The sequence below is a fragment of the Rhizoctonia solani genome, chromosome 9 (genome assembly GCF_016906535.1).
Source record: "Rhizoctonia solani chromosome 9, complete sequence".
Lineage (NCBI taxonomy): Eukaryota > Fungi > Basidiomycota > Agaricomycetes > Cantharellales > Ceratobasidiaceae > Rhizoctonia > Rhizoctonia solani.
Genome location: NC_057378.1, coordinates 172,217 through 192,337, shown reverse-complemented (window position 1 = coordinate 192,337; position 20,121 = coordinate 172,217). Strand labels below are relative to the sequence as shown.

The 20,121-nt window shown below is 48.0% G+C and overlaps 7 protein-coding genes across 7 annotated transcripts; 5 read left to right on the top strand and 2 right to left on the bottom strand.

Annotated features, from left to right (window-relative positions):
- Positions 1–605: 605 nt before the first annotated feature.
- Positions 606–950, top strand: RhiXN_07598 (uncharacterized protein; the record flags this gene model as incomplete). The annotated part of the gene is made up of 1 exon (XM_043327414.1): positions 606–950. The coding sequence occupies one exon, from the start codon at positions 606–608 to the stop codon at positions 948–950; it is 345 nt and encodes a 114-aa protein (XP_043182799.1).
- Positions 951–977: 27 nt separating this feature from the next.
- Positions 978–5,193, top strand: RhiXN_07597 (Retrotransposable element Tf2 protein; the record flags this gene model as incomplete). The annotated part of the gene is made up of 7 exons (XM_043327413.1): positions 978–1,738; positions 1,797–2,477; positions 2,572–2,942; positions 3,669–4,164; positions 4,203–4,733; positions 4,768–4,910; positions 4,964–5,193. 7 exons carry the CDS (start codon positions 978–980, stop codon positions 5,191–5,193), a joined length of 3,213 nt encoding a protein of 1,070 aa, XP_043182798.1.
- A 958-nt stretch (positions 5,194–6,151) lies between these two features.
- On the top strand, positions 6,152–7,333 carry RhiXN_07596 (Retrotransposon gag protein; the record flags this gene model as incomplete). Its single annotated transcript, XM_043327412.1, has 3 exons — positions 6,152–6,545; positions 6,601–6,638; positions 6,836–7,333. The coding sequence occupies 3 exons, from the start codon at positions 6,152–6,154 to the stop codon at positions 7,331–7,333; spliced, it is 930 nt and encodes a 309-aa protein (XP_043182797.1).
- Positions 7,334–7,368: 35 nt separating this feature from the next.
- On the top strand, positions 7,369–9,229 carry RhiXN_07595 (Retrotransposable element Tf2 protein; the record flags this gene model as incomplete). Its single annotated transcript, XM_043327411.1, has 6 exons — positions 7,369–7,380; positions 7,458–7,637; positions 7,730–7,895; positions 7,943–8,288; positions 8,531–8,758; positions 8,821–9,229. 6 exons carry the CDS (start codon positions 7,369–7,371, stop codon positions 9,227–9,229), a joined length of 1,341 nt encoding a protein of 446 aa, XP_043182796.1.
- Positions 9,230–9,302: 73 nt separating this feature from the next.
- Positions 9,303–10,618, top strand: RhiXN_07594 (Retrotransposable element Tf2 protein; the record flags this gene model as incomplete). Its single annotated transcript, XM_043327410.1, has 2 exons — positions 9,303–9,501; positions 9,540–10,618. 2 exons carry the CDS (start codon positions 9,303–9,305, stop codon positions 10,616–10,618), a joined length of 1,278 nt encoding a protein of 425 aa, XP_043182795.1.
- Positions 10,619–11,172: 554 nt separating this feature from the next.
- Positions 11,173–15,709, bottom strand: RhiXN_07593 (Transposon Tf2-7 polyprotein; the record flags this gene model as incomplete). Its single annotated transcript, XM_043327409.1, has 2 exons — positions 11,173–11,535; positions 13,001–15,709. 2 exons carry the CDS (start codon positions 15,707–15,709, stop codon positions 11,173–11,175), a joined length of 3,072 nt encoding a protein of 1,023 aa, XP_043182794.1.
- A 401-nt stretch (positions 15,710–16,110) lies between these two features.
- Positions 16,111–17,448, bottom strand: RhiXN_07592 (Transposon Tf2-1 polyprotein; the record flags this gene model as incomplete). The annotated part of the gene is made up of 1 exon (XM_043327408.1): positions 16,111–17,448. One exon carries the CDS (start codon positions 17,446–17,448, stop codon positions 16,111–16,113), a length of 1,338 nt encoding a protein of 445 aa, XP_043182793.1.
- Positions 17,449–20,121: the final 2,673 nt, after the last annotated feature.

Genomic DNA, 20,121 nt, shown 5'->3' with positions numbered 1-20,121 from the left:
AGTTACGTAAGCAGTGTCTGTAGTAGTACGGCCATAAGCGCCCGCCCACTAGCGTGTACTCCAACCTTACAGTTGGCGTACAACATTGTAAAATCAACTTTCTGTAGGCTTTGATTGACAAGGAGAAGGTCCCCTGTACTAGCACAAGGGAAAACACGTGATCGGGGCCACCTTGCGGGATATAATAATCAAAAATCCCCCACCCCCACGTAGTACCGAATTGCTATAAGGCAGACGGATCCTAATCCCCCGCATACCACGTGTTTCGCCGGAACACAGTAGTTAGCAACCTTAGTCAGCTGAAACACCCGCTTGTAGAAAACCCGCTCATATCACGATCGCCAGATCTGTTGATTTGTTGTAGGGACTATCCAACACTAGGTGCTTGACGCAAAGGTTTAGCGCCCACATACTACACAAAAACCGCCCATAAGTCCTGATATAGGCACCACTTCCCCCACGCCGTTTCCAATATTCCATCCACACGCTCTGGCGTCCCTCACCCATACTCCCGTTCCTCCAGCCGCTCCTCACGTCGTTCCATTCCAACCCACTCCCAACCGCCCTCTTGCAGCTCATCTCCCACTCCGAGAGACCTGTCAAGAATGGAACCGGAGCCAACCACTGCCGCTCTCCTCGAGGCTATCACAGCCCTCACCGCCACTGTCGGGTCCTTGCAGGCCCAAATCACATCCCAAGGCCAACAGCTCATTGAGCTTAAAGCCATATGCAAGGAAACCGCCAACCTCCTCAGGGACAAAGATCAAGGAGCACCACAAGCCCAGCCTGGCCCATTGACTGGGCCTGTCACTCCTCCCACCCACTTGGGAGGAGAAACCCACACTCCAGGAACGGTTAGGCCTGGGCTCAAGGCCCCATTCAGGCCATCAAGAGGAACAGGATTTGACTCCGAGGAGGACGAAGAACCAAGGGTCCCTTACCCCCTTTGATGCAGGGCCAGCGTGAAGAGACCCAAGATGGACCTCCCTGAACCATACAAGGGAGACACTAGGGGCCGCAAAGCCACTCAATGGCTGGACAGGATGATGCTCTGGGTAGCCCTCCACCGAGACCAATTTGACGAGGAGGAGCAGATGGTCGTATGGATCCTTTACCACATGACCGATAAGGCCGCAGACTGGGCGCTCCCCATTATTGGGGCTATCATCAAGGGCGAGGGAAACCCCCCCACCACCATCCAGGCCCTAACGGGCAAATTTAAGGAGGCGTTTGCTGACCCAGATGCAAAACGGGCTGCCGCCAGGAAAATCGCGGCACTCTCCCAAACCACTACAACCTCCGAGTACGTCACGGAGTTCCGCAACCTCATGGCGGAATTAGACTGGAACGAGGAGGCCTATATTGCGCAGTTCACGCAAGGCCTCCACTGGAAAGTCAAGGAACTACTATCAACCAAGGATAGTATTCCCGACGAACTCGAAGCAATTTTCGCGGCTTCCATCAAAATTGACAATATTCGCCGCGAAAATGAGGAGAATCGCCCTAAAAAGGCACCAGCCAAGTCCCCGGCCACCGTGGCCACCTCCACTACCACCACTAGGGTCCGCCTATCCGAGGACCCCAATTATGTCACCCCGGAGGAACGAGACCGCCGCCGCGCATCTGGGCTATGCGTCAAATGTGGGCAGAAGGGCCATGGAATCAAGCAGTGTCCCAATGGCTGGAAGGCCACTCCCAAGGAAACTGCCAAGGTGGCCCAGGACGAGTCGGAAAAAGAGTAAGGCCAAGAGCTACCGTCAAGCCCTTGGTCTCTAATTTAGAATCGCATGTATCAGTCTCAGAATTTGTAAATATTGCAATGGACTCAAACAAAAACCCCTACTCTTTCTTGACTTGATACTGCGTGACTACCCGACGGACCCTATCAAAACCCTCATTGACTCCGGCGCCACCTCCAATTTCATATCCCCCGCTCTAGTAGAAAAACTGAAAATCCCAAAAACCCTACTTGAAAATCCACGGGTAGTGAGGATGTTAGACGGTACCATATCTCAGACTGGTCGCATATGGCACCAGGTTAATCTCACGGTCTCGGCCAATGGCCATACCCACACCATTCCCTTCCTTGTTTGTCCCATTGGGAACACACCTGCCATACTTGGCATGACATGGCTCACTCAGGAGTCACCCTTGATCGATTGGTCCTCAGGCACGGTTACCTTCCCAGAACAAGTTCAGATTGCATCCGAAGAAGAGGCAGACCCTAATCCCTTAGCCGATCTTCCGGAGCAATACCATGAGTTTGCTAAGGTCTTTGGCGAAGAAGAATTTAAGGTCCTCCCTCCACATAGGGAGTATGATATTTCAATAGACCTTGTTCCGGACGCCAAACTTTCCCCTGGCCCCATTTATGGTATGACTGACGCAGAATCAAAGGCGCTTAAACAACACATTGATGAGGAATTAGCAACAGGCAAGATCCGCCCCAGCACTTCCTCAGCAGGCGCCCCAGTCATGTTTGTCAAGAAGGCAGATGGTTCATTACGTCTGGTAGTAGATTATAGGAAGTTGAATGAGGTCACCCCACAAGAACGTTTACCCACTTCCCAGGCAAGACGACCTTATGGCCAAGTTGAGGCATGCCAAGATATTCACCAAGCTGGATCTACGCTGGGGATATAACAACGTTCGAATTAAGGAGGGAGATGAATGGAAGACGGCATTTAGAACAAAGTACGGGCTGTTTGAATACCTGGTGATGCCCTTTGGCCTTACCAACGCCCCGGCCGCCTTTCAACATTTTATGAACGACCTATTCAGGGATCTGATCGACGTCACAGTGGTGATTTACCTGGATGATATTCTCATTTTCTCAGAAAACCCAGAAGACCATCCAACCCATGTCAAAGAAGTACTGTCTCGACTTATGAAGAACCAGCTCTTTTGCAAACTGTCAAAAATGTCACTTCCACGTCACTACGGTTGATTATCTCGGCATTGTTATATCCCCAACAGGCTTCTCCATGGATCAGAAGAAGGTGGAGGCAGTTACATCATGGCCTCACCCAGAACGGTCAAGCAGGTCCAGGCCTTCCTAGGGTTGTTAATTACCTTCGCCGATTCATTCCAACTTTAGCTCCGTTGCACGCCCCTGCATAATCTCACAAGGAAGGAAACCCCGGTCATGGGGTAACCTGGAGGAAGAAGCGTTCCAGGAATTGAAGTCCCTTGTTACCCAATCGCCCGTCTCATTCATTCCAACCCAGACCTGCCCTATTACCTAGAAACAGACGCATCAGGGGTAGCTATGGGAGCCATACTGAGTCAACGAGGGGAGGACAACCGACTTCACCCGATTGCATATATGTCCAAGTCCTTCTCAGGCGCTGAAGCTAATGATACGCATGACAAGGAACTTCTAGCGATCATTAAGGCACTAGAAGAATGGCGCATTTTCCTGGAAGCAACGGATAGGCCAATACAAGTCTTCACGGATCATAGGAACCTGGAATATTGGATGCAGGCTCGAACTTCAACCGCAGGCACGCACGATGGCGCATTTTCCTGAGTGACTTCAACTTTGAGATACATTATCGGCCAGGAAACAGTCAGGGAAACCAGACGCGTTATCTAGAAGGTCCGATTACGTAGATACACCTGCAGATCCAGAAGTCATGTTACCAGCGGAAGTATTTGCCAACACGTAGAACCCATCATCACATTCCTGACAGAAGATGCAGACGACGCACCTCCATCCATCCGAAAAGCCTATAGGGACTACGATTGGGAAGAGGATCTCCTATGGTACTGCGGAAAACTAGTGGTCCTGGACTCAGAACCCCTGAAGGAACAATTGTTAAGGGAATTCCACGACTCCCCCCTGGCAGGACACCCCGGGCAACAAAGAACCCTAGAACTCTTGAGCCGCAACTACTGGTGGCCAGGAATGAAGTCATCTGCTAAGGAATGGGTAGAATGCTGTCCTACCTGCCAAGCCAACCGTCGCGCACACGCCCCCGTCATTTCCCTGAAACCCTTAGAAGTCCCGCCGTTCCCTTTTCACACAATATCCTATGACTTCATCACGGGATTCCCTAAGTCTAACGGGTACGATGCAATTCTAGTTGTGATTGATTCCTTCTCCAAGTTTGGCCACTTCATCCCAACCACAAAGAAGGTCACAGCCAAGGGCCTAGCGGAACTGTTCATCACCCACGTGTGGAAGTTACACGGATTACCAGTCAAGACGATCTCGGACCGCGGAACCACACATTCACAGGGAAATTCCTAAGGGCACTGTACCAACGCCTTGGGATCAACCCGGCCTTCTCCTCAGCCTACCACCCGGAATCGGACGGTCAAACAGAAAGGGTGAATCAGTTCATAGAATTCTACCTCAGATCATATGTTGCCGCCGACCACTCGGACTGGGCCACCTGGTTGCCATTAGCAGAATACGCCTACAATAACGCGAAGCATTCCTCCACCGGAAGAACCCCTTTTGAATTGGTTTACGGAAGAAACAGAAAGGGTGAATCAGTTCATAGAATTCTACCTCAGATCATATGTTGCCGCCGACCACTCGGACTGGGCCACCTGGTTGCCATTAGCAGAATACGCCTACAATACGCGAAGCATTCCTCCACCGGAAGAACCCCTTTTGAATTGGTTTACGGAAGAAACCCAGTCATGAATCCGTCCAATATCCCTGCCAACGTCCCAGAAGCTGATCAAGTAGCCAGTACCTTAGCACGAGAATGGCAAGAAGCGGAGTCAGCACTCAGGATGACCAAGAACGCATGATAGGCACAAAGGAGTGGTACCAGAATACTCAGTGGGCGAGAAGGTCTGGCTGGACGGAAAAAACGTAGAACTTAGAACAAACTCCAACAAGCTGGACCCCAAACGGCTAGGACCATTGAAGTTGTTGAAAAGATCTCCAGCCACGCGTACCGCCTCAAACTACCGATTACTCTGAAAATTCATGACGTATTCTATGTAGGGTTACTATCCAAAGCACATGAATCCCCAAGTCAGCCTTTTCCGGACCGTCCTCCCCCTGAAACAATAGAAGAGAGGAGGAACGAGGTGGAACAGATCATAGATTCCAAGAGGCAACGAGGAAAGTGGTTTTATCTGATCAAATGGAAAGGGTACGGACCAGAAGACAACTCCTGGGAACCAGAAGAGCTACTGGAGCACAGTCAAAAAGAAAATCCATTGCTTCAATAGATCACGACTGAAAAAGGCTTGTGACTCCGCCAAGAGCCTTTAAGGGGGGGGCAATGTTATAACCTCCTTACATATACCATTGAACTCGCATGATTTTTCTCTTATTTTAGTATTTTTTCCGAACCTTGTATCTTATGTTTTTCGATCACGTGATCTCGGCGCTTATTATGCGAGATGCCGCGCCGAGATGCCGTGCCAAGGGCGCTTAGGAGAAATCCACGCTTCTGCGCAGCCCCCAGCACGCTTCTCATTTGTCTTAGTTACTTCTTTCTCTCACGCGCACAGACCATGTAGATAGTGCGCTTTGTCTATATATACAGCAGGGAAATCGCTTGAGACACCAAGTTGATTTTACCTCGTCTCATACTCATTGAGGAGGATCACCCAGCCAGCTAAGTAGCCGGCCCCTTAGTCATTAGAAGTTACCCCCATACTTTACTCACCACACCTCCCAGGCCTAAGGCCCCCTCGCAGTAGTATAGCAGTAGTAGGCCGCCCTAAGCGGTAATAGTATAGCCTAGATACATAGTTACGTAAGCAGTGTCTGTAGTAGTACGGCCATAAGCCCGCCCACTAGCGTGTACTCCAACCTTACAGTTGGCGTACGACACCCGCATACCACGTGTTTTGCCGGAACACAGCAGATAGCGACCCTAGACAGCTGATTCACCGCTTGCTAAAAACCCTCATATCACGATCGCCAGATCTGTTGATTTGTTGTAGGGATAGTTCAATGCTAGGTGTCTGACGCGGGTTTAGCGTTCACACTCTGCACAAAAACCGCCCATAAGTCCTGATATAGGCAACTTCACCCCCACGCCGTCTCAATCATTCCATCCACACGCTCTGGCGTCCCTCATATTCCCGTCCTACCAGCCGCTCCAGCCGCCGCTCCATTCCATCCCATTCCCAACCACCCACTTGCAGCCCATCTCCCACTCCGCGAGACCTGCCAGGAATGGAACCGGAGCCGACCCTTGCCGCTCTCCTCAAGGCTATCACAGCCCTCACAGCCACAGTCAGGTCCTTGCAGGACAAAATCAATTCACAAGGCGAGCAAATCACACAGCTCACCGCCATATGCAAGGAAACCAACGACCTCGTTGGTGACAAGGACCAGGGCGGAGCCCAAACCAAGCCTGGCCCATCGACTGGGCCTGTCACCCCTCCTACCCACTCAGGAGGGGAAACCCACACTCCAGGCACGATTAGACCTGGGCTCAAGGCCCCTTCCGCCCTTCAAGGGGTACAGGGTTTGACTCTGAGGAGGAAGAAGAACCAAGTGCTCCCAAAAAAGAGCCTCAAGGAACGCCTAGAAGGCACCTGGGGTCCCTCACCCCCTTCGATGCAGGGTCCAGTGTAAAAAGACCCAAGATGGACCTTCCCGACCTATAAGGGTGACACCAGGGGACGAAAGGCCACTCAGTGGCTTGACGGATGATGCTGTGGGTAGCTCTCCACCGCGATCAATTTGACGAAGAAGAGCAGATGGTTGTGTGGATTTTATACCACATGACAGACAAGGCCGCCGACTGGGCTCTCCCCATCATTGGGAAATCATCAAGGGCAAGGGCAACCCCCCCACCACCATCCAGGCCCTGACAGGCAAATTCAAGGAGGCATTTGCTGACCCAATGCCAAGCGAGCGGCCGCCAGAAAAATAGCCGCGCTCTCCCAAGTCACCACGACCGCTGAGTATGTAACGGAGTTCCGCAACCTCATGGCGGAGCTCGACTGGAACGAGGAAGCCTACATCGCGCAGTTCACGCAAGGCCTCCACTGGAAAGTCAAGGAATTGCTGTCAACCAAGGATAGCGTTCCCAACAAACTCGAGGCGATTTTCGCGGCCTCCATAAAAATTGAAACATCCGCCGCAAAAACGAGGAGAACCGCCCCAAGAAGGCGCCTGCCAAATCCCGGCCACCATGGCCACTACTTCCACCACCACTACTCAACGGGTCCGTCTATCAGAAGACCCCAATTACGTCACCCCGGAAGAAAGGGATCGCTGCGCGCGTCTGGCCTCTGTGTCAAGTGCGGCCAAAAGGGACATGGAATCAAGCAATGTCCCAACGGATGGAAAGCCACAGTCAAAGAAGTGGCTAAGGTTGCCGAGGACGTTGAGTCGGGAAAAGATTGAGGTCGAGGACTGCTGCCAAGCCCCTGACTCCAAAAATGGACAATTTAGTAGATAGTTTTGAATTTGTATCCCTTGCTTTAGACTCAAATAAGAAACCCCTATTATTATCGATCTATACGTCCAGAACTCCCCGGCAGAACCCCTCAGAACACTCATAGACTCCGGAGCAACATCAAACTTCATCTCCCCCGTGGTTGAAAAATTGAAAATCCCAAAAACCCAACTCGAAAATCCGCGAGTTGTGAGGATGTTAGACGGTACTATATCACAGACTGGTCGCATTTGGCACCAGGTTCACCTCACGGTCGGCCAATGGCCACTCCCACTCCATTCCCTTCCTTGTTTGCCCCATAGGCAACACCCCGGCTATTCTAGGCATGACATGGTTAACAACAGAAGCCTCTTATCAACTGGCAACAGGGATTAGTCACATTCCCTGAACAGATACAGATTGCCGAAGAGGAGGCAGACCCAGACCCCCTAGCAGACCTCCCCCCTCAATACCATGAGTTTGCTAGAGTATTTGGCAAAGAAGAATTTAAGGTCCTCCCCCACACAGGGAGTATGATATATCCATAGACCTTGTTCCAGACGCCAAATTGTCCCCAGGTCCCATATACGGTATGACGGACGCGGAATCCAAGGCCCTCAAACAGCACATCAATGAAGAACTAGCCACGGGCAAGATCCGCCCAGTACCTCATCTGCTGGAGCCCCTGTCATGTTTGTCAAAAAGGCCGATGGTTCCCTTAGGCTTGTCATGGATTACGAAAGCTCAACAAAGTCACCCCCACAAAAACGTCTACCCACTCCCCAGACAGGATGACCTCATGGCTAAACTGCGGAACGCCAAGCTATTCACGAAGTTAGATCTCCGCTGGGGGTACAATAATGTGCGCATCAAAGAAGGCGACGAATGGAAAACGGCCTTTAGAACCAAATATGGCCTCTTCGAGTACTTAGTCATGCCCTTGGCCTTACCAATGCCCCCGCAGCATTCCAGCACTTCATGAACAACCTGTTCAGGGATCTAATTGACGTAACAGTAGTAATCTACTTGGATGACATTCATTTTCTTGGAAAACCCAGAAGACCACCCAAGCCATGTCAGAGAAGTGCTATTGCGATTACTAAAGAACCAGCTGTTTTGCAAGTTATCAAAGTGCCATTTCCACGTTACTACGGTTGACTACCTAGGCATTGTTATCTCCTCCGGCTTCTCAATGGACCAGAAGAAATAGAAGCCGTCACAACATGGCCCACTCCCAAAACGGTCAAAACAGGTCAGGCCTTCCTAGGATTCGTCAACTACCCCGCCGATTCATTCCCAATTTTAGCTCCGTTGCACGTCCCCTGCATAATCTCACGGAAGGAAACCCCTTGGTCATGGGGTAACCTAGGGGAAGAAGCATTCCAGAAATTGAAGTCCCTTGTTACCCAATTGCCCGTCCTCATTCATTCCAACCCAGATCTACCTTACTACCTAGAGACAGACGCATCAGGGTAGCTATGGGAGCCATACTGAGTCAACAAGGGGAGGACAACCGGCTTCACCCGATTGCATATATGTCCAAGTCCTTCTCAGGCGCTGAAGCTAACTATGATACGCACGACAAGGAACTTCTAGCTATCATTAAGGCATTAGAAGAATGGCGCATTTTCCTGGAAGCAACAAATAGACCAATACAAGTCTTCACGGATCATAGGAACCTGGAATATTGGATGCAGGCCCAAACCTTCAGAAGGTCCGATTACGTAGATACGCCTGCAGAACCAGAAGTCATGTTACCAGCGGAAGTATTTGCCAACACATTGGAAGAGGAACTTGAAATCGTCACGGAAATCCGCACCAAACTCAGGGATGACCCATCACTAGAACCATCATCACATTCCTGACAGAAGATGCAGACGACGCGCCTCCCTCCATCCGAAAAGCCTATAGGGACTACAATTGGGAAGAAGACCTCCTATGGTACCGCAGAAAACTAGTGGTCCCGGACTCAGAACCTTTGAAGGAACGATTGCTAAGGGAATTCCACGACTCCCCCTGGCAGGACACCCCGGGCAACAAAGAACCCTAGAACTCTTGAGCCGCAACTACTGGTGGCCAGGAATGAAGTCATCTGCTAAGGAATGGGTAGAATGCTGTCCCACCTGCCAAGCCAACCGTCGCGCGCACGCCCCGTCATTTCCCTGAAACCCTTAGAAGTCCCGCCGTTCCCCTTCCACACAATATCCTATGACTTCATCACGGGATTCCCCAAGTCTAACGGGTACGATGCAATTTTAGTTGTGATTGACTCCTTCTCCAAGTTTGGCCACTTCATCCCAACCACGAAGAAGGTCACAGCCAAGGGCCTAGCAGAACTATTCATCACCCACGTTTGGAAGTTACACGGGCTACCAGTCAAGACAGTCTCAGACCGCGGAACCACGTTCACGGGGAAATTCCTAAGGGCACTGTACCAACGCCTTGGAATCAATCCGGCCTTCTCCTCAGCCTACCACCCGGAATCAGACGGCCAAACAGAAAGGGTGAACCAGTTCATAGAATTCTACCTCAGATTGTATGTTGCCGCCGACCACTTGGACTGGGCCATCTGGTTGCCATTAGCGGAATACGCCTACAATAACGCAAAGCATTCCGCCACCGGAAGAACCCCTTTTGAATTGGTTTATGGAAGAAATCCGGTCATGAATCCGTCCAATGTCCCTGCCAACGTCCCAGAAGCCGATCAAGTGGCCAATACACTAGCACAAGAATGGCAAGAGGCGGAGTCAGCACTCAGGATGACCAAAGAACGCATGATAGGCACAAAAGGAGTGGTACCAGAATACTCAGTGGGCAAGAAGGTTTGGCTGGACGGAAAAAACGTAGAACTTAGAACAAATTCCAACAAGCTGGACCCCAAACGGCTAGGACCGTTCAAAGTCGTTGAAAAAATCTCCAGCCACGCGTACCGCCTCAAACTACCAGATACTCTGAAAATTCATGACGTATTCTACGTAGGATTACTATCCAAAACGCATGAATCCCCAAGTCAACCTTTTCCGGATCGTCCCCCCCCTGAAACAATAGAAGGAGAGGAGGAATATGAGGTGGAACAGATCATAGATTCCAAGAGGCAACAAGGAAGGTGGTTTTATCTGATCAAATGGAAAGGGTACGGCCCAGAAGACAACTCCTGGGAGCCAGAGGAACTACTGGAGCACAGTCAAGAAGAAATCCGTTGCTTTAATAGATCACGACTGAAAAAGGCTTGTGACTCCGCCAAGAGCCTTTAAGGGGGGGGCAATGTTATAACCTCCTTACATATACCATTGAACTCGCATGATTTTTCTCTTATTTTTAGTATTTTTTCCGAACCTTGTATCTTATGTTTTTTGATCACGTGATCTTGGCGCTTGTTATGCCGAGATGCCGCGCCGAGATGCCGTGCCAAGGGCGCTTAGGAGTAATCCACGCTTCTGCGCAGCCCGCAGCACACTTCCTTTCTCACACAGACTCTTCTTTTCTCACAAGCACAGACCATGTAGATAGCGTGCTCTTGTCTATATATACAGCAGGAAAATCGCTGGGAAACCCCAAGTCGATTTTACCTTGTCTCATACCCATTGAGGAGGCACCAGCCAGCTAAGTAGCCGGCCCCCAGTAGTTCAGCTGACGCACCACCCCCTTGATTAACTTGTCACACCTCCCAGGCCTACGGCCCCCTCACAGTAGCATAGACAGTAGACCGCCTTAATTGGTATTAGGATAGCCTAGTCTAGTAGTAGATCACCTTGTTGTTTGTAGTAGTACGGCCTTAAGCGCCCGACCCCACTAGCGTGTGCCCACCTTACAGTGGTGCACGACACAGGAGGAGGGAGATTGCACGGCTGAGGGATATTTCCCCGTAAACCTCTGGTTCGAGGCTCCCTGACTCATCGGCGGTTGCCGGAAGAGAGGGTCCCAGCTCTCCTTGATCAAGAGGGGATTGGGGACGAGCGGTGCTCCGGGAACGGGTTGCCATCTCATGGGGATATGAGCGGCCTTGGTGGGAAGTGGCGCGTTGGGAGGCGCGGGAGGAAGCGCAAGAGGGGGTGCGTGACGTAATGGTGGGCAAAGGGGGGGGGAGGATGGTGCCTATAACAGGGCTTATGGGTCGCTTTCTTGTTCTGGCGCTAAGAACTTGCGTCAACCGCCTAGCGTTGGACAGTCCCTATTGACCAATCAACTGCCGTGTACGGGCGTGATGTGGAACGGGTTTTCTGCAAGCGGGTGGATCTGCTGACTAGTTCCGCTGACAAGGGGTGCGGTGACCGGTGGTATGCGGGCGATAGGGATAGCCTGCCTTATAGCAATTCGTTACTACGTGGGACTGACAGCTCTTTGATTATTCCAGCTGAAAAGGGAGTCCAATCACGTGTTTTCACTCGTGCTAGTACAGGTATCCTTCTCGGGGGTTGGAGCTTAGTAGGGGTGGGTGCAGAACGGTTTGCAACCAACGTAAGGTCGATTACCTAGTGTCCTAGACGTCTGTAAGGACGTTGAGGAGGAAGGCGCTTGCGGCCGGATGTATCTAAGTAGAGAACCGCGTAAGGCGGCGGCAAGCTATCCTACGGCAACGACCAGCTATACTACAATGACCAAGGCCGTAAGGGCGATGACCAGCTATGTAACTACAGCGAGAAAGCCGCTTAAGGCGGTGTAAACTAAGTAGCTAAGTGGTTTACTGGGCTTAAGGCCCTTGTACAGTAGTGGGGATGCAACAAGAGGTAATCGACCTGGGTGTTACCATGGTCGGTTGGCCTCCTTATATATTCTACAGAGTAACTAATTACAAATACATCATATCCAATATGTAATCCAATAAGAACCCCGCTCCGCAGTTGGCCTTACTCATGCATACGTGTCACTGACGTGTCATAGTGATGTCATCAGGTGGAGGTGGCTACGTGTGCTGAGGTAAGCGCGGAAGGGGACGTGGCTCGGCGCTTAGCGTATGATATAGGCGCCGAAGTCACGTGATCGAAAATGTTGTCCGTTTGTCTTTGTTTAAATCCGAGAAAATGGGGATAAATTCCCTGGTATCGACTGTGTCTACGACACTCGCTAGTGGTGGGCGCTTAAGGCCGTAACTACTACAGACACTGCTTATGTAATCTACTTATCTAAGGCTAACTAACACCGCTTAAGGCGGTTTTCTACTAACTACTGATGGCAATGGGGCCTGAGGCCTGGAGGTGTGGTAGGTCAAGTAAAGGGGTGAGTGTTACTGTTACTACTGGGGGCCGGCTACTTAGCTGGCTGGTTACCTTCTCTAGTGAATAAGAGACAAGGTAAAATCGACTTGGTGTCTCCAAGCAATTTCCCTGCTGTATATATAGACAAAATGTTCTATCTACATGGTCTGTGCGCGTGAGAGATAGAAGTGTAGAGGACAAATAAGAAGCGTATTGCGGGCTGCGCAGAAGCGTGGATCTCTCCTAAGCGCCCTTGGCACGGCATCTCGGCGCGGCATCTCGGCATTGTAAGCGCCGAGATCACGTGATCGAAAAACATAAGATATCAAGTCCGTAAAAAATACTAAAAATAAGAGAAAATTCAGGCGATTCTAATGGTATATGTTAGGAGGTTATGACAGTTTTGATGTTGGCACTACTCAAATAAACTTTATCACCAACTTCCAGCTTGGTTGCTTCCCTTCTGTTTAAATCATAGTATTGCGCATTTTGTCTTGCAGCAATTTCTAAAGCAGCTTTTGCTTCAGTTTGGATTTCTTTCAGGAAGTCTGCTAGGTCGTCGGCTTGGGGGACATGGCTTTCCTTGGTGTTTCCAACTGTGAAGTCTGGATTATAACCATAGCACATGTAGAAGGGAGAGTGTTTGGAGCCTGAGTGTTTCCCATTATTGTATGCAAATTCTGCAAGTGGTAGTGATGCAACCCAGTCTGTTTGTCCATAGTTGATGTAGTGGCGTAGGTAAATTTCCACAAACTGGTTTAAGCGTTCACTTTGTCCATCAACTTGTGGTCTGTATGCAGTGGAGAAATGTGGTTCTATCCCCAACCGCTTGTAGACTTGTCTCAGGAATTTTGCATTAAATTGGGGGCCTTGGTCCAAAATGGTTTTCCTGGGTAACCCATGTAACTTCCACACAAAGGATACAAAGAGGTTTGCAACATCAACAGCAGTAGCATCAGAGTGCGTTGGTATAAAATGAACCATTTTGGATAATTGGTCCACTACTGTTAATATTGCATCATATCCTTCTGAGGTGGGGAGTCCTACAATCAAGTCATACGTTATTTCCTCCCAGGGCTTATTGGGTAAATCTATGTTTTGAAGGAGACCTTCAGGAGCCCGGTTGGAGTGTTTGCTACGTATGCATGAATTGCATGCTTGGACATATTTTGTTACAGATTGTTTCATCCCTGACCAGTAGTAATCCCTTGAAAGGAGGTCTAGGGTTCTGAACTGTCCTGGGTGCCCAGTGGAAGGGTTATCATGCCTGCTTTCTAAGATGGCTTTCCTGATTTCTGGCTCATTAGGGACATAAATCCGGTCATGATAGTAGAGTAAGCCATTATCAAGTTTCCATCCTTTAACAGGTATGTCCTCTTCCAAGGATTTAAGGATTTTGTATACAGCTTTATCATCATGCAGAGCGTCCCTTATTAGATCATTAAGGTCACTATCTGTTTGAATAGCTGCAATAAAAAGCTCTGGGCTTATGAGCACAGGGGTTTCACCCCCCTCTTTAACCGCAGACTTGTGGTCTTCATGGCGAGAGAGAATATCTGCTTTTCTATTCTGTGCGCCTGGCCTATACACAATCCTATAGTTGTAATCTGCCAAAAATCCCATCCACCTTAACTGCCTTTGGTTCAGATCCCTTTTTGTCTGAAAGTACTCCAGATTTTTATGGTCTGTCAGTATTTTGACAGGGATTACTGTTCCTTCCAGCAGGTGACGCCATTCCTTTGAAGCCCTTACTACTGCTAGTAACTCTTTATCAAAGATATCATAGTTTCTTTCAGCAGGTGCTAGGGATTTTGATAGGAATGCAACCGGGTGTAATTTATCATCACTGCCCTTTTGATTAAGGACAGCGCCCGTTGCAAAATCAGAGGCGTCACACTCAAGGAAAAACTCCTTGTATGGATTGGGTTGGATTAAGACAGGGGATTCAATTAGAGCCTGTTTAAGAGCTTTAAAAGACACTTCTTGGCGTTCACCCCACTCCCAAGGTGTATTCTTTTGGAGTAGTTGGTATAAGGGTTGTGCCAATTTTGAGAAGTTATGTATGAAGCGTCTATAGAAATTTATAAAGCCCAAAAACTCTTGAACCCCTTTGACAGAGCGCGGTGTTGCCCAATCAACCGCTTGAGTGATTTTCTTGGGATCTGCTTTCACTCCTTCACCATTGGCAATGACACCAAGGTAATCTACTTCAGATGCATAGAAATTACACTTCTCCAGGTTACAGTAGCATGCATTGTCTTGCAGCCTTTTCAGTACCTCTTGGAGATGTTTTGTGTGTAATTCCCTGCTTTCTGAGAATATTAGGATGTTGTCTAGATATACTACTACATAGACGTCCAATATGTCCCTAAATATCTCATTCATGAAGTGCTGAAATGCAGCAGGAGCGTTGCATAACCCAAAGGGCATGACTAGGTATTCAAACAGGCCATATTTGGTTTTAAACGCAGTCTTCCATTCATCACCTTCCTTTATCCGGACCAAGTTATATCCAGATTTCAGGTCAATGGTGGAAAAGTATTTTGCGCCCCTTAGTTTCTCAATGAGAGACTGTATTAGAGGTAGAGGGTACGCATTCTTGACTGTATTTGCATTTAGGGATCTATAATCCACAACCATACGCCTTTTCCCATTTTTCTTGTTGACAAAGTGAACTGGGGAACCATATTTGGACTTGGATGGGCGAATCAATCCTTTGTCCAATTGTTCTTTAAGGAGTTTTCTAAGTTCCTCATCATCAGACGCCTTCAAGGGGTATACCATAGCCTTAACAGGTTTATCAGGATCGATTAAATCAATCCCTAAATCAAAAGGACGGTGCGGCGGCAGTTCCGTCACCTTCATGTCCTCAGAAAATACCTCCGCAAAATTGCGCAGTTCTACTGGGATACTTTCAAGTGGAGAATCCACAGTACCTCCAGTTTCCCTAGGGATGCCTTCAAGAGGTTCAATTACCTCAACACCTCCTAAGTCTTCTGGTATGCCTTCAAGGTGGTTAGAAGTCCCACCAACATTTCCCAGGATAGAATTAGAAACAGAAAGACAAGTGTTGTTACAATATTGAGAATTAAAAGTAATACGCTTATTAGGCCAGTCTATAGTAGGGTTGTGTAACTTGAGCCAGGACATTCCAAGGACTATGCTATGTTTACCTATATCAGCTACGTTACATTTCAGAACCTCTTTATGACTACCTAATTCTAAAGTAAATATACATTCTGAATCTACCAAACCAGAACTGATGTCTCTTCCATCAATCACTTTAAGGCAACATGGTACAGACTTTTTTGTAGTAGGTATACCATATTGTTTGATCAAGTCCTTGTGTATAAAGCAAGATGATGCACCTGAATCAATCATAGCCCATCCAAAGAAGGGCTTCATTTTCTTGGTAACCTTAGGGTTGGGAACTTGTTGAACGCAAGATGCTTGAAAATATATATTTAAAGGAGATATATTATTTACAGAAAAGATTTCCAAGCTATCTAAATGTCCATTATTTCCCTCTGATACACTGTTCCCATTAGTGTTCAGAGGTCCCCATTTTCCGACTCATCCTCAGAGATATGGGCCTCACGGCCAGAGTAGGATTTGGAGGGGCATTGATTGGCGTAATGTCCCCTACCTCCACATGTTGCGCATATAATGGGTTTTTTGCCTTTTGAAGAGGCAGAGTCTAAGTCCATAGGGGAAGGACCAGAATTGCGCAAGGAGGAGGAGGAGGAAGCCTTGGGAGCAGGAGTGGAGGTGGCAGTGACTGGGTGGTTATCCTTCTTAATAGTTTTGAAGGTAACGTCCATGGTGGTGCCATCATTCCACTTAACAATTGGAACTGCAATCCCTTTGGCATTTTGGCCAATTTTTTGGAGGACCCCCTTCTTAGCCTTTCCATCCACAATCGCATACACTTGTTCCCCAACAGACAGTTTATCCCTGGGCGCTCCCTGGGCTGCTGTTGACGTAGAAGTGCTGGATTTGCTTCCAGATTGGTTTGAAGAGGAGGAGGAACCCTTGTGCTGGGCCGCAAACTGCTCTAGGCGCTGATCCACCTTAAGGGCCTTCTCTGCAAGAGTTGCAAGAGTAACAGAGGCATCTGCATGGTCATAATCTTGAACCATGAGAGTTTCCTTAATTTTGTGGGATAGGCCATCATAGAACATATCCCTGAGAGAGGGGTTGTTGTAACCAAGACCTTGAGAATAGGTCTGGAAGTCCTTGTAGTAATCTTGGACTCCCTTGGTTTGTTTGAGGGTGCGCAGTTTAGCGCGGAAGTTCTCAGTCCTATTTTGGACATTCCAGCGTGCATTGAATTGCAGCCAGAAGGCATCCAGATTGTGGAGCCAAGAAACAGGATTCCCTTTCACAACGTCCTCTTCTAGGTAGGGCTCAAGCCACTCATGGGCCTTGCCATCCAGGCAGGAAATGATAAATGCAATTTGCTCATCCACTGTTGAGCCAGGATATGAAATCCTGAGATAATGAGATACAGCAACTCTGAAAGAGATTGCCTTATTTTTGTCTGACCCGTCAAATTTGTCTGGCGTTGCAAGTTTAGGAGCCTTGGTAGCCAAGGCAAGGGAGGAACCAGAAGCAGCAGCGGTGCCTAATTTGGCAATATCAGCCCCAAGTTTAACAATGAGGGCGTCAAGATTGGTGATGCTACTGTCATGGTTGTTGAGGGTAGCCTGTGTGGTGCCTAGATCTGTGTGATGGGCAGCCGCTTGTCCTATGACCAGAGATAGATTCTGATTCATAGCCAGGAGGAGGTTTTTGATCTCCTGGGCCCACGCAGGTATCTCCTGGATATTGGTGGGGACAGACAGCGCATTGGGATTGGCATGCACATAGGTGGAAGGTTGGGTTGACATAGTGGAGAAGGAGGGATGTGGAAGATACTAAGTAATGTCCTTGCTAAATAAGGCAACTTCACTACTAGTTTAGGAAGGATGGGAGGCTAGATGATTGGCCCCACTAAGCTCACAGTTTATTCTTTACGCTAATCACTGTCTCAATACCTAGCGTTGAATGCTCCTTACAACTGATCAACAAGCCTTGGATGGGCGTGATACAGAGGCAGGTTTTGCACAAGCGGGTCTTTGACTGTCTGTGACGCAGAAGAAGTCGTGGCAGACTTTTGGGTGGACGTTTGCAATGCTAGCCGTGTAACAATAACCCCCTAGTGCAACAATCACCAGTTTTGATTATTATCTGGTTATGCTGGATCACTGGTTCTTGATGGGTTGTGCCAGTACTAACACCCTAATAGCCCACAAGGGTTGGTGATGAAGAACTCGACCTAATGTCAGAGCCGACAACTACCACAGGGTAAACCTAACAAGCTATTGCCTAATATAGGACTTATCAGCTAGTAGGATCTAACAGAGCTCAAGGCAACTGCCAGATAAGGGGTTGGACAAGACCAATACAGTAAGTGTGCACTATGCTATAAAGATAGCTGGGCAAAGGACCTTTGACAGGGACTGGTATGCTCTCAGGCAATACTCTTAAATGTATGTCTTAGGGTAGTAGTGTTGGATGGGGATAAGAGGTTGAGTTCTGAGGCTTAAGGCTCTCAGAACCCTCCTTATATTCACAGAGAAGGGGAAGAGTAATTACATGTACAAACATCATAACAAAGATAAGGTCACATGACCAGAGATAAGAAAACAAGATCACATGACTAAAGGTCATGTGATGAGATTACATAATAAGCGCTCAGCGCCTAAATAGCATAAAGATGCATATATCCATAAATCTTCATGAAAATAGCGCATATATTCACTATTTCTTTGACTTAGTGGATTTTAAGGTGGTCATGCCTCTAGGGCATGACAGGAAAACAAAAGATATAGAGTCCGTAAAAAATACTAAAAATAATAGAAAATTCAGGCAAATCCAGTGGTATAATTTTTAGGAGGTTGTAGAGGTTGTAACATGCAGGCTGCGCAGAAGCATGGATTTCTCCTAAGCGCCCTTGGCACAGCAACTTGGCACGGCATCCCAGCACAATAAGCGCCAAGATCACGTGATTGGAAAACATAAGCTAAGGGTCTTGGAAAAAATACTAGAAATAAGAGAAAAATTGTGCAAGTCCAGTGGTATAGGTAAGGAGGTTGTAACATAGTCCCATACTGCCTTAAAGCGGCTTATTGTTGTACTTAGATAGCTTGTCACTGCCTTAAGCAGTCTTGTTGTTGTAGGATAGCTGCTTGTTGCCATAGATAGGTCCACTGTTGCCTTAAGCAACTTTCTCACTTTTGTACTCCACAGCCGCAAGTGCCATCCCTTTGACATCCTAACAAACGTCTAGGACAGCACAGTTCTCTTTTCAAATAGTCACTTCTGTTCCCACTGTTACCCATATGTAATTAGTCTAGTTCTTATGTATATAAACCACAGGGAAATTGCTTGGAAACCCCAAGTCAATTTTACCTTGTCCACCATCCCCAGACAGGTATCAGTAAGTTCAGCAGTAGTGTTAGGTCCATAAGACCTTTTACTTGACCCAGTAGTACAGTAGTATAGTAACTTGTTGGCCTTAGGCCCTTCACCATTGTGGATAGACCCTCAGATGCCGCCTTAAGTGGTTTACTGGTAGTATAAGCCTTAGATTGTAGACTGCAGTGTAGTAGTATGGCCACAAGCACCCACCACTAGCAAGTAACCCACCTTACAGTAGGGTTACAACAATTCCTGATACACCTAGCATATATTCTGCATATATTCTGCACATGTATTTCACTTATTAATACTAGTTATTGATTATTTCCATATGCACTTAGTGTTAAGAGTTGTGTAAGTACATGAGTAAGAAAGAATTACTATACACAAAGTCACTTAGATAGTACTCACCACCACCTTAAGCAGCCTTGCATAATGTAGAAACAGTGTACACAGAGCCTGGCAAAAGAAACAGAAAAGAGACTGCCTTTCTGGCATGTCTGGGTCCAGCTACAAAAGTGGGAGCAGCATGCCTACATGAATCAACAGTAAAGCCCAATACCAGAATGCAAAGTAAACTTAGTATCCAGTCTCAGACCTTTGGTTATTATGACTGATTTCTAACTTAACTATATACTTTTGTTTGGTTTATTCTGTTTGCACATGTATTTTTCTCAACAACCTTATAAGGCCCTGCAAGGAACTCCTACCTCACTGTCTCTTAATTTTGTCACCACAATCAAGCATTAACTACGGATTTCTATCTTCACAGCAATTGCGTTGCCAGCAGCATTTGCACATACATTCAGCAATAAGTATTGAACTTAAAGCATGCCAAAAGGATCAGAAGTCTAAACATAATGTACAACAGGTAGAATATAATGATCATGAGCCTCTGGCTCAACCACTAATGAGATCTGCTCTCTGGCTAGGGTAATTCATTGTGAGTCAAAGACAGCAGGTCTCTGGAAGTCAAAGACATGACTCTTGATTACGCAAGTAGGACTATTAATCTGTTTGCAGAAATGAGACTTCGGGAGATTCGAGGTTGCAGGTCAAGAGAAGGAACAACAATTGATCTTGAGCTAGTGTATTTCTGT